At 36.9% G+C, this 16,389-nt stretch overlaps 2 protein-coding genes across 2 annotated transcripts; one reads left to right on the top strand and one right to left on the bottom strand.

The window, feature by feature from the left end:
* Positions 1-450: 450 nt before the first annotated feature.
* Positions 451-3,386, bottom strand: knstrn (kinetochore localized astrin (SPAG5) binding protein). The gene is made up of 8 exons (XM_056264556.1): positions 3,312-3,386; positions 2,866-2,961; positions 2,750-2,776; positions 2,530-2,629; positions 2,271-2,385; positions 2,118-2,179; positions 1,077-1,151; positions 451-753 (listed from the first exon to the last, which is right to left on the bottom strand). Exons 2-8 carry the CDS (start codon positions 2,943-2,945, stop codon positions 622-624), a joined length of 591 nt encoding a protein of 196 aa, XP_056120531.1. The 5' UTR covers positions 2,946-2,961; positions 3,312-3,386; the 3' UTR covers positions 451-621.
* Positions 3,387-4,042: 656 nt separating this feature from the next.
* knl1 (kinetochore scaffold 1) lies at positions 4,043-15,586 on the top strand. Its single transcript, XM_056264530.1, has 25 exons — positions 4,043-4,097; positions 4,906-4,945; positions 5,234-5,302; positions 5,402-5,487; positions 5,571-5,623; positions 5,830-5,848; positions 5,982-6,022; positions 6,261-6,307; positions 6,546-9,986; positions 10,165-10,273; positions 10,430-10,497; positions 10,793-10,891; positions 10,959-11,074; positions 11,168-11,258; positions 11,363-11,479; positions 12,908-12,995; positions 13,095-13,178; positions 13,271-13,310; positions 13,390-13,494; positions 13,699-13,799; positions 13,892-13,957; positions 14,085-14,194; positions 14,326-14,447; positions 14,712-14,837; positions 15,383-15,586. The coding sequence occupies exons 1-25, from the start codon at positions 4,078-4,080 to the stop codon at positions 15,477-15,479; spliced, it is 5,355 nt and encodes a 1,784-aa protein (XP_056120505.1). The 5' UTR covers positions 4,043-4,077; the 3' UTR covers positions 15,480-15,586.
* The last annotated feature ends 803 nt before the right edge of the window (positions 15,587-16,389 follow it).

Below are 16,389 nucleotides of genomic sequence, written 5' to 3'. Positions count from 1 at the left end.
TTTGTCATACAACCCCTTATTTATGTAAATATATATTTGTGTGTGCGCGCATGTATGTGGCCTATATATATATATATATTAGTGATGTCAACGTTCTCTGTAAAAAAAAAAAAGAATCAAACTGTACCATTCTCCACCCATGTTATGTGGTGTAAATTTCCACATCATATGGGACAATGCTTGAAAAGTATAGGGGTTTTAATCAAACCTGGTGTTGCTCTTTAAGTCTCAGATACTATGATGAGAGTAAATACCAGCACATAACTTTGTAAAGTATTTAATCATATTTACTCCAGGTCATATTCGCACAGATCATTCAAATGAAAATAGCATACAGTCAGCATCTTTCAAGAAGTGCTTTGCAATTTTTAGAGGTACATGGAAAAAGTTTATATAAATATCTCAACTTGTCAGCAGACAAACACAGAAAGCATTTGGGTCATATTTAAAAAAAAATGTACTTTGGAAATGGTGAGTGGTGGATGTTCCTTTAAATGCAACAATATGTTACACTTTCATCCAAATGCTTTTTTCAGCCAGTTCTCACTCTCAGACTGACAGATCTCAGAAAACACCATATGGCATTGCAATATTTATAGCCAATGAAAGAGTTTCTCTCATTTATTCCATCAAGAGTCTCTCTGCCTCTCCCAAAGCTCTCTCCATTTCCTCCACATCCAAAGTGAACCATGTCCTCTCCTGCTGGAGCTTTTCATGCACTTCCGTCAGGTCCCTCATGGTGTTCTGCACTTCCTGGAAGCAAACCGAGATTGACAATATCCTCACTGAACCCATTCTAGGTCATGCCATATTCTAGTAGTTTTGGAGAGGTGCACTCAATAACATTTAGAAGGATTAGAACATTTCAAATGAATATTTCATCGGCAGTGGACCTGGCGTTATGATTAATTATACAGCCTCTAGCCCAGCAGAGCAAAATGTGTGTAATTTCATCCTCATATAAATCAGTCTCAGTGAAACATTTGTATTAATGTCTGGTCAGTGCCGCGGGACATTCAAATCAGGATAAATAACCGAGAATTTTTGAATATTAAAAACAAAATACTGATACTCACCAGTAAATTTGCTGCATGCTCTTGTGCCGTCTCACCGAACAGTTTCAGCTCAGTCAGGAGATTTTGAGAAACAGTCTGCCATTAGAAAAAAACAAAATGGCCAAAAAATTATTAATTAACTGAGGGCCAATGTATGTGACTCCGGTTTAACACTAGCCTTGCACTGTCAGGACTTATTCTCCAGGGAAAACATGCTATAGACTAGAATTAGACGTCATCTGTATTTAAGAATGGAGTCTTATATGTCTGCTTTTACATCAGAAAAGGAATCAGACCCAAAAAAAAAGCAAATAATCTGGTGTGACGGCATAACAGATTATTGTACAATATGGCTGATTATATAATCAATCCCTATTATACTGTATGTGCCTGCAGTGACCATTAGTTCATGTATCAGTATCTCATGTTGCCAAAAGGCAAAGAATCGAAGAAAAATTATTACAGATTTTTTTTTTTATCACACACGGGGTGGACAATGAAACTGATACACCTGGTTTTGGGCCTCCTTTTACAGCATCATTTCGTCTTGGGAATGACAGATACATGCATTTCACCGTTTTTGAGCTATTCCTCTTCCAGAACATTGGCCAGATCACTATGTGATCCTGGTGGAGGAACACATTTTCTGACTTGCTCCTCCAAAACACCCAACAGATGTGGGAAAGACAGTGAAGGTGGACTCATCTGAGAACAATACATGAGTGACCAAAGGTTTGGCTGTAGCAGTCTGACCATGAATATTGACTCTGTGAAGCTCCAGATGAACAGTTTTGGTGGGAACAGGAGAGTCGAGATGCGTATTTAATTCTGCAGTGAGTTGGGCAGCTGTGGTTTTATGTTTTTAGGATACAATCTGGCTTAGTACCCCTGGACGTCCCTTTCAGACAGCTTCCTCTTGCATTGTTGTAATTCAGGTATAACTTTGATGAAAGGTTTTAATCCACTTCAAATGTTGACTACTGTATATAGGATACCAAAATAAATATTTATCAATTGAAAAATAGCATTTATATAAATAAAATCAAAATCAAAATGAGTTACCATAACTTCTTGTCTTTGTTCTTCCTTCTGTTGTGCTGTCTGACCCAACTTTCCCCCTGAAACTGAATTTGAGGCTGTTTTGATTACAACTCAACAAAACACACTGCTCTTCTTCATGTGTCAATACAACAGAGCAATAAAATAAATCATCACCTGGGTCAAGTTTTTCTGCAACGAGGAGGACGTGGCAGTCTCGCAGCTGCTTTTGAATTTCTCGATTTTCTCCTTGAAGGTCTGTGCATCGCAGCTCCAGTTCAGTCACTGTTTCCTTCAGAAACATGATGGTTTTGAGTATTAAATGTATTTGACTCAACTGACTTTAGCAAATATTCTAAAATAGCAGTGCACTCTTTGATTAATTTGTCTTTAATCCATTTGGGCAAAACACTAAATCAATGATTAGTGTAATCACCTTCATTTCTTCAAGCTGTCTCTGCAGGTCTTCATTTGTTGTAGTCAATGCTCGATTCTGCTCCCTTATATCGTTTTGTTGCCCATATCTAGTGGTTGGCCTAAGAAAATCAAAATAGTATACATTTCCTTTTTTATACAGACTGGACAGAATTATCTTACTAGTAGTAACTACGTTTTTATTTGACAGGCAGACTATCATTTCACACCATGGTACTTACACTTTCAGAGTCCTGTGCTGGCTCTTCCTGAAAAAAATATTGAATATATATTTAAAATAAAACTAGGTATTGAGGTAAAGGAAATCTTTGCTGAACGTTTGAACAAAGATGCCCACTTATTGTCCATGTCGTTCTTGACATGTGCGGCTCTGGGCTGTGCAGAAATCGCAGCGTCTTTCATCTGAACTCTCTTCATGTCTGAATGCAGCTTTCTGGAGAAACAGAGGATGTAACTTACTGCTTTTAATATTTAAGAAGAATATTGATCGATGCGATGAGATACAATTAACTTACACTAAAACAACGACTGCCTGAAATACATTAACACCGTGTATATACACATACGTAATGTCAAGAAATTAAGTTTGGTTGATCTAAAAAAACTATGTACTATGCACTATGTATAGGGTAACGTTACATGTCACACTTTGCTTCTGTCTCTTGTCATGTCAACTTTTTCTTACCGTAAATGCAGTGCGATTTCTTACTAAAAGATCTCACATCGTTAATCTACAGTGATAAAAAATGATTTTAAAGTATGTATGAATGTGTATAAACTTACCAAACTCAGCTAATATCGATCTGCAAATAACGTTTTAAAAGCGCCTTCAATTTTCAAAATAAACCACGTCACTTCCGCTTCCGTTACAAGCCCGTTTTGAGGTTTTGACTGAGATTCATTTATAACGTTAAACCTAAATGTATGTATATACAAATATATATTGTTGTAAGATTCTTACAGAGGAAATTAATCCAAACAAAAATAATATCACGCTAAAGAGTTTTTATTTTATTTAAATATATTATCATCCGCTCCACTAGAGGACACGAGAGCTGCGTGTCTGGTTTTACGCGCCACGTCACGTCTCACGTCAAGTCACTAGGCGTGAGGAAGAGACGCGGCGGTTGATTTCAAATTTTGCGAAGAAAAAAAAAAGACAAGCAGCGAATGGAGGGAACTAACTTTTAGGTATTGCGCTTTAATTATATATATTTTTCAACTGCTAATCTGTCGTCCGATGGCATTTATGAGAGTAAAACATGTTTTAAACTTGTTGAAATATCGAGGGCTGTTTTCTTTGGTGTAACGTTAATGTTGCTGTTGTTGTTATGGGCGTATGAATGTCTCGTCTGACAGACAAATACACACACACTGTCACTGGATTCAACAAAACTTGAGGAAATACAGAACTGTTACTGTAATGTAGATAATATTTAGTCTAGAGTAATTAAAACAAATCATCATTATGTTTAATTTCAGGTTACTTTATAGTGTCTCTCACTTTTAATTTAGATCTAGTGCGCTGTATTATGCACATGCATTGAAGATGGAGCCGCTGAATTCAGGGTAAGTTGATTTTGTGTGTGTGTGTGTGTGTGTGTAATGTTTTACCAGAGTTGTGCAGACCGATTTGGCATGCTTTGGATGAATAATGCATGCTTACACTTATTGATTCTGTAAAAATGATTGATTCGCTCCGCGCATGTCCAAAATGTTCAAAGGTTCTTTGATGTTATTTGCTGTTGGGAGCGTCAGTTCAAACTGAATACAGAGTTCAGTTAACGTTTTGATACACCAATAATACATTTCCATTTGCATTGCTCTCATGCAAATGACAAAAATATTGTATTTGTATTTATGAGCTCACACCTAATAAAAACAAGTCTAATATTTTAGCATATTAAGCATTCAGGTTTCAGTAGCCTTCTGTCACATCGTGGTGGTATGATTCAGGAAAACTGCACAGATTGCTTTTCATTTATTATAAGCTGCTGACTTAATGAGTCTTTCTTTAATATCTTATATTCTTATATAATGATTGTGTAAATGCAATATGTAAAGAAGCATTTATATGAGTAGCCTTTTGCTTTGAGTTGATCATTTGTTATTCATAAAATTAATGCCATTCTTTGAAAATGCAAAACCATCTTCTTAAACTTAAATCTAACTCACATTTTAACGTGGCGTTGTGCACTATGGATATGACAAATTGCTTTCGATGTTCTCTATTTGCAAGTCATATTGGATAAAAGCATCTCCTTAATATATGTAAATGTGCATGTTTATTAGGTAAATGGTTTTCTTTCCAGGTAAATTTCATAATAATATGTTATCCCCCCCCAAAAAATGTGTGTAATCTTGCTACTTTTCCCAGCAGTGAGGCAGTGAAATCCTCAAGAAGGAGACTTTCTTCGGTAAGTATCCAGTATGTTGTGAAAATGTGACACTTTCTGATGATTTATCCTTTCTGTTGTTTTTAAAGTATAATCCAAATGGCTTCACTATCGTCACATACTAGTTTAGGATGAACTGCTGATTTTTAGTAATCTAAGAATATAGACCGTAATGATAGGTGATTAAGCTTAAGTGTGCCAATTTACCTGTATTCACTCTATTGCAGCCTGCAAGTGTCTTCCCAGTTTTCTATAAATTCCTAATTGTCTCAAAACAGTAAATAGTTCCTCTTGATTGTCCTCTGACAGATTTTAAAAGCTTCTCGGATATCTATGAAAGTACTTGGATCTGAGCAAGAGGAACAAAAGGTGATTAAGGTACAAAAAATTTTAATACATTTTTTTGTTTTAATTCTTTAAAAAAAAATATATATATATATACAGTATATATATTACTATGTGTGTATGTTTATGAAGGAGGAAATTGCCAAACCTGTAGAGAAGAAGAGAAATTCGCGAAGAGTGAGTTTTGCCACTACAAATAATGTTCGAGTCTTTACAAAGTAAGTGCAATAATGTTGACCCAAAATAACGTTGAAATTAAATATAGTTAGATAGTTCATTTACGATGTTTAAATTTTCACAGTGATGCAAAAAGTGAATCTCCTGTTCTGGCATCCATACAAAACACACATGTTGGTGAGCACTGAGCATTTTTCTTGTTTAAATGTTTCTTGTTTTTAACTTGTTCTAGTTTTTATGTGATGTAATTGGTGGGTCATGGTTAAGGATTATGTGTACCAGTTCTGTCAAATGAAAAGTATAAAATATTTCTGTTGCAACTTGCATATATAAAACACTGACACACTGTTATTTGCTTTATTGTGTTCTGTTAAATTTATCAGGAGATAGACCAGATGAAAAGTAAGTAATAGATTATACTATTTCATTGTTTTCTAACTGACATGTTGTTCAAGTTTAAACATGTTTGAGGATTTTTTGTATCCACATGAAGATATATGAAAATCTGTAACTTTCTTTTTTCCTCTAATGACAGGATTCTGCGTTTTGTTGATGAGGGAAATCACCAAATCAAAGGTAGTTTTCAAGAAAAATTGTCAAATATTGTTGACCAATTGGGACCATTGTTCTCCAATCTTGTTCGCATTGCATGTGTTATTATTCAAAATAATTAGAGTGTGTTCACTTATGCGTAATTGCATAAATGTTGTTCACTGTAACATAATCTATTGATCTCATGCTTGTATTTACATACTTCCTGAAAATTATTCTCATAGTCAGAGAGTGAACCACTAAACCTTTCCATTTCTTTCAGGCCTGGAAACTTTGTTGAACACTCCTCTTTATCTATCCCAGCATAAGGTACTAATCTAAGGCTGCAGAGGCAAAAACATTATGGATTTTTCAGACTTCTGCAGTTTATGACATCCCTGATTAAACTAAGGATATGCTGCCACAGACATTTCATTTGGAGTGTGTGAGCGTACAATATTTGATGATTATCAGTACCTACTACTGAGTTTTTGTATTAATGTCTCAATGAAACCCACCTTGTTTTGACACATACTGATTATTTTTACCTTTCTCTCTCAAATTGTAGGAGAATTTCTTCTCTGATCCAGTCTTACAAGATGACTGTGTGGATAGAACAATGCTGCTCGGAGAGAATACTGGATACATGGATATTACTCAAAGTCACACAATCACAATTGATAAGGATTATGAAATAGAAGAAGAACCAAACTCAGATTGTAGCTTCAAAGTGGCTCAGACAGTCTGTGGTGATCTGAATGTTGCAAGTCAGAAGGGTTTGCCACGTGAAGCAAAAGCAGAGAGTAAAAAAGCTGCAACAGACCCAGACTTTAGTGCTTTTCTCGCCGGTATGTGCTTACCCACTGTAAACACCATTAAGCCCCCAAATTCAGAAAATAAGCTGGAAAGTGTCTTCTGTTCAGCCAATACAAGCACAATGGAAATTGATAAGGAGAATCACTTACCATCTTTTTTAATGAAGCAACATCCAGGTGGCAAGGGTAACCCAAAACTACCACAGGCCCTTCAACGTAGACAATCCCGTGTTACATTTGTTGAAGATGACGATATAGAGACAACCATGAGTCACACTGTTGTACTTGAAAACCGATATGATGCTCAGCCTCTTGCACCCTCCATTTCTGAAAATCAAGGAAGTGTTAAAGTTACAGGAAATATCACTCGCAATGTCCAGGCTGCTCTGGATCACAATAGATCCCATTTTTTCTCTGAGGATGACAATGCGATGGAGATGACAGGGGCATTTGATTTAGCTGTTCGAGAAAAAGACCACACAATGAATATGAAGGAGCAGTCTCCAATTCCCAAAGTAAGAAGGATGTCATCCTTTAATGTGATTGGAATTGGGGAGACAACAGATCAAAACATAACTGGTTGTTTTCAGAGCAATCTCTCAATAGTCAAAACTGCTAATTCTGATGATATGGTGATTACTGGGGCTTTAGATGGATCTATTCGAGAAAAAGAGGACATTCTGTTTCCCAAACTAAGCCGTATGTCCACTCTTGATGCTTTTGGAAATGGAGAAATAGTGGATCATAACAAATCTGGCAACAACTTGATAGCTCCAACTGCTAATAATGATGTTACAGAGAAGACACAGTCACAGGCTGTTGTTTTCGAGGCCAAACCATCAAGTGGAAACAAGCCATTTAGCAACTCAAGGAAGAGTTTCTCTCTTGCATCTGTATCCAGAACTGTTCAAGAAGACGAGCATGCAGGGATTGTCAAGGAGGAAGCTCCGCCTCCAATATCCAGAGGAAGCAAAATGTCCTGTTTTAATTTGGTTGGAAATGAAGAGATATTGGATCACAACAAATCAGGCCACCTCTCCATTGCCCAAACTGCAAATTCTGATGATATGGAGATGACACAGTGTCAATCTATTTTTCCCGAGGCTAAACAGGTCAGTGGAGACATACCATTAAGCAACTCAAGGAAGGATTGGGCTCATACATCGGTATCCAGAACTGAAGACGGTGATGGGATGGACATTACTCAAGGGTTCACAGGGCGTATAATACTAAATGCTCTTTCAGCCACCAAGAAGGAAAGAGATGAAAGCATTCTGATACCTGCTACATCACCTAAACATAATGAGAGTGACTGTATGGACTTGACATGCCAACCAAGTACTTTTGCTGGGATTTCACCCCCAAGCCCTGATGAAATGGAATTGACTGGATGCAACACTATGAACATTGACTCAAACCGGGCCTGTTTAGGAAGTGCTGATACAGGTACAGTACCATTCTCCGCTAATCAAACTATCACTGTTGTTGTACCTATGGAGATGACTGAAGTACATATGGCACCAGTCAGTGAGCAAAAGCATAAAGCTTTAATGACTCGAAGAAAGTCAGGAGCAAGGATGGTGTCCTTGATGTCTTATCCTGAAAACACTGAAGCTGATAACTGTCAGACCAATTTCTCCAACCCTGATGACATGGACATGACACAATGTCAGACTCAGACTGTTGTGCTTGAGGCTGAATACGGCAGACCATTCCGGAAATCAAGGAAAAGTTTGAACCTTGTATCTACATCCTCCAGTCATGATGTTGACAGTATGGAGATAACCCAGGCACTCACCGGGAATATCATGTTAAAGAGCTTTGTATCCAATAAGGAAAGGAAGCATGAGAGTAATCTGTTACCTACAGCACAAAGCTGTCAAAGGCAGGATCAGTCTGACTGCATGGAACTGACATGTCAAGCCAGTGCATCAAATCTAGCTATCCCCTGTGTTGATGATGAAATGGAATTAACAGGATGCAACACAATTGTAGTTGACTCAAAAAGCACATTGGCAGCAAGTGCTTCAGAGATCAAAGCAAATGAAAGTGCACTTTGGGCATCAACATCTGTTTATAGATGCACAGTGTCAAGTGAAGAACAAAATGAGGTGATTGAAGCTGCCAAGTGTGCTATTAACCATGCCTTCCCCTCAAAACATGTTTTTGATCTTGATGGCAAAAACCTTAAATGCAACAACACAGAGACAATGTCATGTCACCCAGCTGTCATGCAAGTGAACAAATACTGCGAAATGGCACATCCAAGCAATGTGATGACAACTGATGACGAAAATGACATGCAGATTACAAAGATCCTAACAATACCCATTGAAATGGAGAAAGGTGTTTTGTTTGACCAGAGAGAAGCCAATGTAAACACTTCCAGTGGTTCAAGAAATGAAGAGGAGAGTCAAGCTCTTTGGTCTAACAAGGAACAAAGTACAAGCTCAGTCCAACAGGAAGGTTCCTCCTCAAATGAGTCCATCGCTGATTCCTTCAGTCAAGAAGAATTAAAACCGGCAAAAGCAAGACGGAGAAGTCTAGCAGATTTTCAAATGGAGCTTCAAAATATTTCACGACGTATCCAGGAAGAGCAAAAAGTGATAACAGGAAGCACAACTGCGCCTCTGCCTTCTTGTTCCTTCCCAGAGATTTCCCTTAAAGAGCAGCGTGAAACTGAAATTTCTATTGAGCCAGCTTCAAATGTCACGCCTAATGTTAAGCAGAAAAATAATTCGGTTCAAAGTGAGAAGACCACACCTTTTAGTCTTAAAAAGCCGTTCTCATCAAGGTTGTCATTGTGTGGTATCGTGCCAAAACTACCGAAACGAGCTACAACTGTAACTCCAAACAAAACTGTGACCATAGGTACTAATGATTTACGAAGTCTACAACTAGAGAAACATTTGGATGTTGTTGAACAAAATAGCAACTGCAAACCAGTCAATATTAATGACGAAGAGTTACCTGAAATGAGCAGTGAAGAAGATATATCAGGCAGTCTTGAAAATTGGCCAATTAACAAGCAAGATGAACTGGATGGCTCTTTGGCTGTACCTATAAATGAAGAGCTTTTTGAGGATGAGGTCTTTGAGTCAGGCACGAGCACGAGTCCATGCTTTAAAAGGCCTCATCCAGAGGAAGATCCTTATACATCAGAACAAACCAAGAAAGCCAACATTTCTGACATGGTATGATGAACAAAATATACATTTTTAGTTTATTAGTTTATTAGTTTTATTTATTTAGTTTATTAGTTGATTGCTTGGTATTTCCTGCTACATGCTTAAAGGTTGTTCTGTAATAAAGTGTTAAGCGTGGGTTCTATTGTGCATTATTATGCTAATGCCTGAGATTCTGTCTCCTCAGGGGCCTGACTGTCATGAAGCTGCTGTACAGTGGGAAGGTAATTTTACACGGCATGCTGCTCAAAATCCCAAGGCAAAGAAAATTGGAGATACAGGAGTCTCTGAATCCAGTGAGTTGCTTGTGTCAGTTCTCAGACACGTTGAACTGTTTATGCTGTTAATGAACTGTTTATGAACTGTTAAAACTGTACGTTTTTTTATGCACTTTATGCAAGAAGTTTTCAATGTGGTTTATTTTTTTAAAGAAAATGTGATGTGCTTTTCAGCTCTCAGATACTCGCAGTTTGACTCTCATATGGATGGGACGCTGGATAATGTATTTGATTTCAATAAGGTAGCAGTATTCACCCACACTTTCATTATCTCCCATATTAGAGGGATTTTTTTGTTTATTGTGTATCCACTATAGTTGTTGTTCAGGATCTGAACAAACCTCTAACCCCACTTTTGCAGTGTAACTTGTCCCAGACTGTAAATGCGACGGACGTGAATAATACGTTAAATTGTGTGCTTTTGTTTAGGGAAGGTGTGCTTGTGCACCCTTACATCTTTTGCATGTGCAAGCACCACTTACATTTTCTTTTGAAAATATAAACATCTGGGTGATTATCTCATTCTTGTATTTCCAGAAACTTGAGGACGGAAGCATCACAGTGAATGAGTTCCTAAGCCACTTTGGTATCAACTTCGTCATCCACAGATCTAGAGCAAGTGCTCTTCCTGACAATGTAAGTGGCCTGGCTCTCTTTGTGAACATAATATGTGTTAGTTTTTAAGACATCTTTCCTTTTTCAGTGTAGGGCTGGTGATGCATGCACAATGGAAGATTTTCTCAAAGAGAAATACATATACCATCCCAAGCAGAGAGTGTATGAGCAAGACTGTAAGAACCTTACAGAGATAGTGGAGAGGTACGTACTAGTGTGGTTTTCATAATTCTGTAAGACTGTGTGTGTGTGTGAACTATTTTTGGGAATTATTTAGTGAAACTAATTTCTCCATAGACTTAAAGAACAAATGCCTGAACAAGAGAAATCCCTGGGATGCATCAATGGAGCCCTTCAGCAACAGATATGCACTCTCTCTAAAGAACAAGTATGTTGTTTTTATAGCCAATCTTGGGTCATTTTATGTTAAATCATAGCATATACAGTAGCATTCATCTTTGAGAAGTCTTCATCCTTGTTCATTTTCCTCAGTTAAAAAGCTTTGGATCCAAGTTGAAAGAGCGAAGACTTTACTTTGGAAAGAGAAGCAAGACACATTCTCATGAAATTAAAGGAGTCTTGTACTCAGAGCTCATTAAAACTACACAGGTAAAGGCATTTTTTTTTTTTTTTTGAAACGTTGAAAAGTAAAACTATTCTTTAATCAAAAAATTCCTCTTTGTTTCTCGTCTGAACATCCAGATTAGAGAAATTCTGATACATAGACCCTAAAAAAGTTCCACATTTCCAATGAAAACAGTACCGGTAATTGGAAAGGGCAAAATGAAGGACTTAAAGGTACAATATGCAGGATTTTTGCAGTAAAATATCCAAAAACCACTAGGCCAATGTTATATATTTTGTTTAGTTGATTACTTACAATATCCCAAATGTTTCCAACTATTTGTAAATCGTGAGAAAATTGCGATTTAAACGGGGTGAGGAGTCGCCAGTCAATGGTGTCAAATCCGCGTTACCCCCAGTTTCCACCAGGTTTGACCTCATACTGCATTAGTAACCATGGCGACAGAAGTTGACAACTGGGTTATGCCGGTTATGCCCGTTGTGCCTAGAAGGACGCTCACGCTGTTGTTGTTTTGTTCAAACATTTTGGACCATGGCAAGCAGACTTTGAGACAAAAAGAGGACTAAAACGAAGATCAACATCTTTTGAGATGCCGAGAGCTCCACGTCCACGACTAACTTTGACTTGACAGAGACGCGAGTGTTGCATGTTACTTTATTAAACAGGTGAGCAAATGTACATAAAACTAATCAATGTTATGTAGTTCAACATCATGAAAAGTTAGAATATGATCTGTATGTTATTCTCTAATGTTGATCTAGCTTACTGCTAGTCTCATACAGCCAACAAACAACCTAACTAACAACATTCCACCCACAAATGCCGTTTATTGTGATAGTGTAACTGTTAGAGCAAGTGAAACAGAGCTACGTTACCTCAAGTTTAATTCCTCTAATAAACTGACCTGTGTGGTTATTAATTCAGCGCTTGCGTGTAGTTCGGTAGAATGAAATGTCCTTATTCCTTTATATCCGCGGGACTCGCGTTGCGTGTGGCGCTGGTATACGTCTAGCAATCGCGCCCTGCTTCACACCACAGTCATGATAAAAACATCACTGTATTCACTCATCCATAAAAGATCCATCAGCTTGACGACAATATTCATAATTCTGCTTAATGCGGAATATACGTCATTAATATACGCCTTTGTTATTGTAAGAGGTTAGCGACCCCTGGTGGCGGAAAATCCTGCATATTGTACCTTTAACCTTTTTTTAATAAAAAAAATAATTAAAAAAATCACAGCCGTAAACTTGATTTACTGCTGCTAGTATTTTATTGGACATAATTAGTAAGTGCAAGATCATTAGTCATACATTTTTTCAGTGTGTTTTCCCAGAAGAAAGGATTGTAGATTATTTAACTTTTTATTTTTTTAGAAGGACTCAGTGCTAGCCGAGATGAACTAAAAGCCTTAACTGCTGTGTATCTGAATTTCCTTATACAATTAGGATGCAAAGCAAAGCCTGATATCTAAAATCAAAGAGACAGACGGAATTATGGAAGACTTGGATGGATGCATTAATGATTTAGAAACTGGTATGGATTTTTTTCTCTGCTCTGTTTCATGTTTGAATGTATGTAATATAAATGTCTACATAATCATAGTGAAATAACACACTGCTTCTTCTACACTAGAACTTGCAACTGTAGAGTCCATGATTATGGGAGATCATCTTGATGCTCCTCAAACCAGACCAGCCTTAAAAGCCAAGGAAGAGGGTAAGTTTACTTCTATACTATTGATTTTGGCAGCTTTGTGAAGCTAAGAAAGATATAATGGTTTGTCTGTGTTTTTCCCTCTCTACTGACAGATTTGAAAAGGCTTAATTCAGATATCACTGTGAAGGAGAGGTATGTTCTTCTATCCACACCATAAGGAATGTTTAAGATACAGATTTTTGCTGAATGCTGAAAATGCTAATCATTTCAGGGAAATTGGTGAGCTGGAGATTCAGCTTAGGACTTTGGAGGGCCAACAGGAAAAGCTGCGAGGAGAATCAAGTAGCCTTAAGAGTCATCTTGCAACTTTGAACAGGTTTTTTTCCCCCTTTTGTTTAAAATCCATTGCAGTGGCACTTTGGCATCCTGTGACAATAACAAATGCTATACTAGAAATTACTAGATGTTTGCTTCGGTAGGTGAAATATATATTTATGTATTTATTTTTACCACTATACCTATCCTATATATTTTGCTATGTAAATAGATATTGCTGAAGGTATGATGATTTGTCTTTCAGTTTGAACGAGTGGCGTCTTGATGCGACAGATGAAAGGGGGGCCTTGTTTACCTTACTTCACAACACTGTGCATCTGCAGGTGAACCTGCAAATACCTGCTGGTGAGCTAATTATCATTTATAATCACTCCTAATGGTTTTTAATTATTATTATCACATTTAACAGTAGCTTAAAATACTCTTGTGTCTATTAGGAACGGAATGGATGACTGAGGATGTGGAGCGAAGTGTAGATGTATGCTTCCAGTTGCAGCTGGATGGTGAGTGAACAATAAATCAGTTTATCTTTTCATTTTATTTATGTATTTATTTATTTATTATTAAATATTTGAAATCCACTTTGTATATTTTTTTTTTCCTGATGATGATTACTTTTTTTTTTTTAAGTGGAAAAGTCTGAGTGTCATGCAAGCATGGTTCACAAGTTACTCACACTATACTGTCAGTCTCAAACTCAATGGACACAGAGGTACCCAACTACCCGACATATACCAGAGGTAAGCATGTACATTAATATTTAAATGAAAGTATCTAAAATATTCATTGACATTGTTTTGCTACAAAGGTATATGAGAAAATATAAGAACAAGATGAGAAGTCTCAGTGTTGTATGGTCATTTCTCAACAGCTGCTTCATGACATTAGTTTGGTGGTGGGTCGTCTCAGGCTCTTAGGTGAGGAGATTCACCGGCTAAAGAAGTGGGGAGGATTGAAGCTTCGCATCCTGAAGATCACCTGTATAGACACACAGTAGGTTACACCTATCAGTGCACATTTACTAGCTTACTACTCATACACTTTTCCTTGGCCTGTTGAGCCGTGGTGCTTATGTGGATGACAGATTCCAGTTGTGACATTTCCCTTATCCCTAATTCCCTAAATGATTTGAAACATGTCAACTTAAAGCCTCCTGCTTTTAAGAAAGATTGTATTCATTCATGATGACAAATTAATAAGTGTAAGCATCTTTTTTTTTTCTCTCTCTCTTGTTTGTTATTGTTTTTACTTTTTCAGAGTTCATATTGTCTTCTCAAGCCTGAAAGCGTTTGAAAAGTTTGAGTTAAGTCTGATGGTCACTCCAGACTATCCCTTTGGACCACTTCACATACAGGACTTCAAAAAACACATGGGGAATACAAGGTTTGAAAGCAATTAACATTTTTAGATCACAATGCGTTTGAACGTTATCTGGCTTTGTGAGTGGAGATAACATCACCGTTATAAGACAGGATTGTTATTAGAAAGAAATATTGTGAAGTCTCTAGGCAGTGTTTAGTGAAACACAACAGCTTTCCGCATCTAATCGTTCAAAGAAAATGTGTCAAGTAAAAAATATTAATCTGTAATATAAATTGTAACTTAGTCTGTTTGACAGAAAAGTTATGACTAGAATACTTCATATCAGAAAGTTTCCTCTTCACCACAAACCAATTTTTACTTTTATTTTAGTCTAAATGCAATTCTCATTGGTGCTGCGAGTGTCAATATGTTGAATACATTTGAATAAATCATATATTTTAAAAAGCATTTCTCTCAAGATCATTAATCGACAAGTGTTCCTTGGCACATGGAACTGTAAATATTACCAACAGCTACAATATTGTTCACTTTATTGAAGTATTCACATAAAATGTTAATTTTGTGTTACTCTTGTGTCAGTGTTTTTTGCTTTCTGTCTTCTGTAGGTTGAGTCAAATTGAAGACATCCTATCATCAGTCAAACCAGCCAAGAACTATCTGACAAAAATCCTCAAGAAGATCCACGATGATCTCCTGTGCTAAAATCTCAAGTCTTGTTTAGTCTTTTCTTTTCAGTCTTTTAAATGTTTGTATATATTGACGTTCGTATAATCAAAACATAATAATTAAAAATGTAGCCACAAACCACACTAAGTTTGCTCGCATTCTTTACATTTCTTGGCGCATTATGACTGGATCCTTGTCCGTTGTTGTTATGAATCCAACTATTAGAATATACAAAAAAATCAGCCCTGTATACTACTACTAAATATAATCACATATGAAGAATGCTGGTAATCTTGGTGATTGGAGTAAATGATGGCAGTGATGCTCCATGGCTCCCATTTTTTTCTATATGGGGAGGCTGCAGACCTGGAGCCGGCAGATATACGCCCCTGGCAGTTTTACGCCCCGGCAGTTTTAGGACCCTGTTGTTCCTGATGCATCCAGTAGAGGGATATACTGCGAAATAACATCATTAAATCGACGCTTACACATTAATAACCCGTCCATAGACTTGACAATTTTGTGTTTTTTTGTTAATTTAAATATAAACGTTACAGTGTAGAACTCCACGGATTAAATTTTCTGTAGATATTCAGTTGGGCTTCACTCTCTTCACTCAACCTATAGAAGACTATTTGTTTTTGTGAATTGAAAAATTAAAAATACACATAGTTGGATCAACTATGTGTTATGACAGGTGATGCTATGACCTACTGCAGTTATAGGCCTATTCACCGTAGGTTTTTATATACAGGAGACTGAGTGAAATATGTTTTTGTGAATTTATATAAAGTCACATTTAGATATTAACTATATTTAGCCCATTAGACATGCAGTACCGTGTAATAATATGGATCCTCGATGAAATATCTGCTGTACTATTCTATTGGTCATCATACAGCTACAAAACAGTGTCCTACACAGCATTTTATGAAGACAAACACAA

The sequence above is a fragment of the Rhinichthys klamathensis genome, unplaced genomic scaffold, assembly GCF_029890125.1.
Source record: "Rhinichthys klamathensis goyatoka isolate OS25496 unplaced genomic scaffold, OSU_Roscu_1.1 h1tg000222l_1, whole genome shotgun sequence".
Classification (NCBI taxonomy): domain Eukaryota; kingdom Metazoa; phylum Chordata; class Actinopteri; order Cypriniformes; family Leuciscidae; genus Rhinichthys; species Rhinichthys klamathensis.
This window is presented reverse-complemented; position numbering and strand designations above follow the sequence as displayed.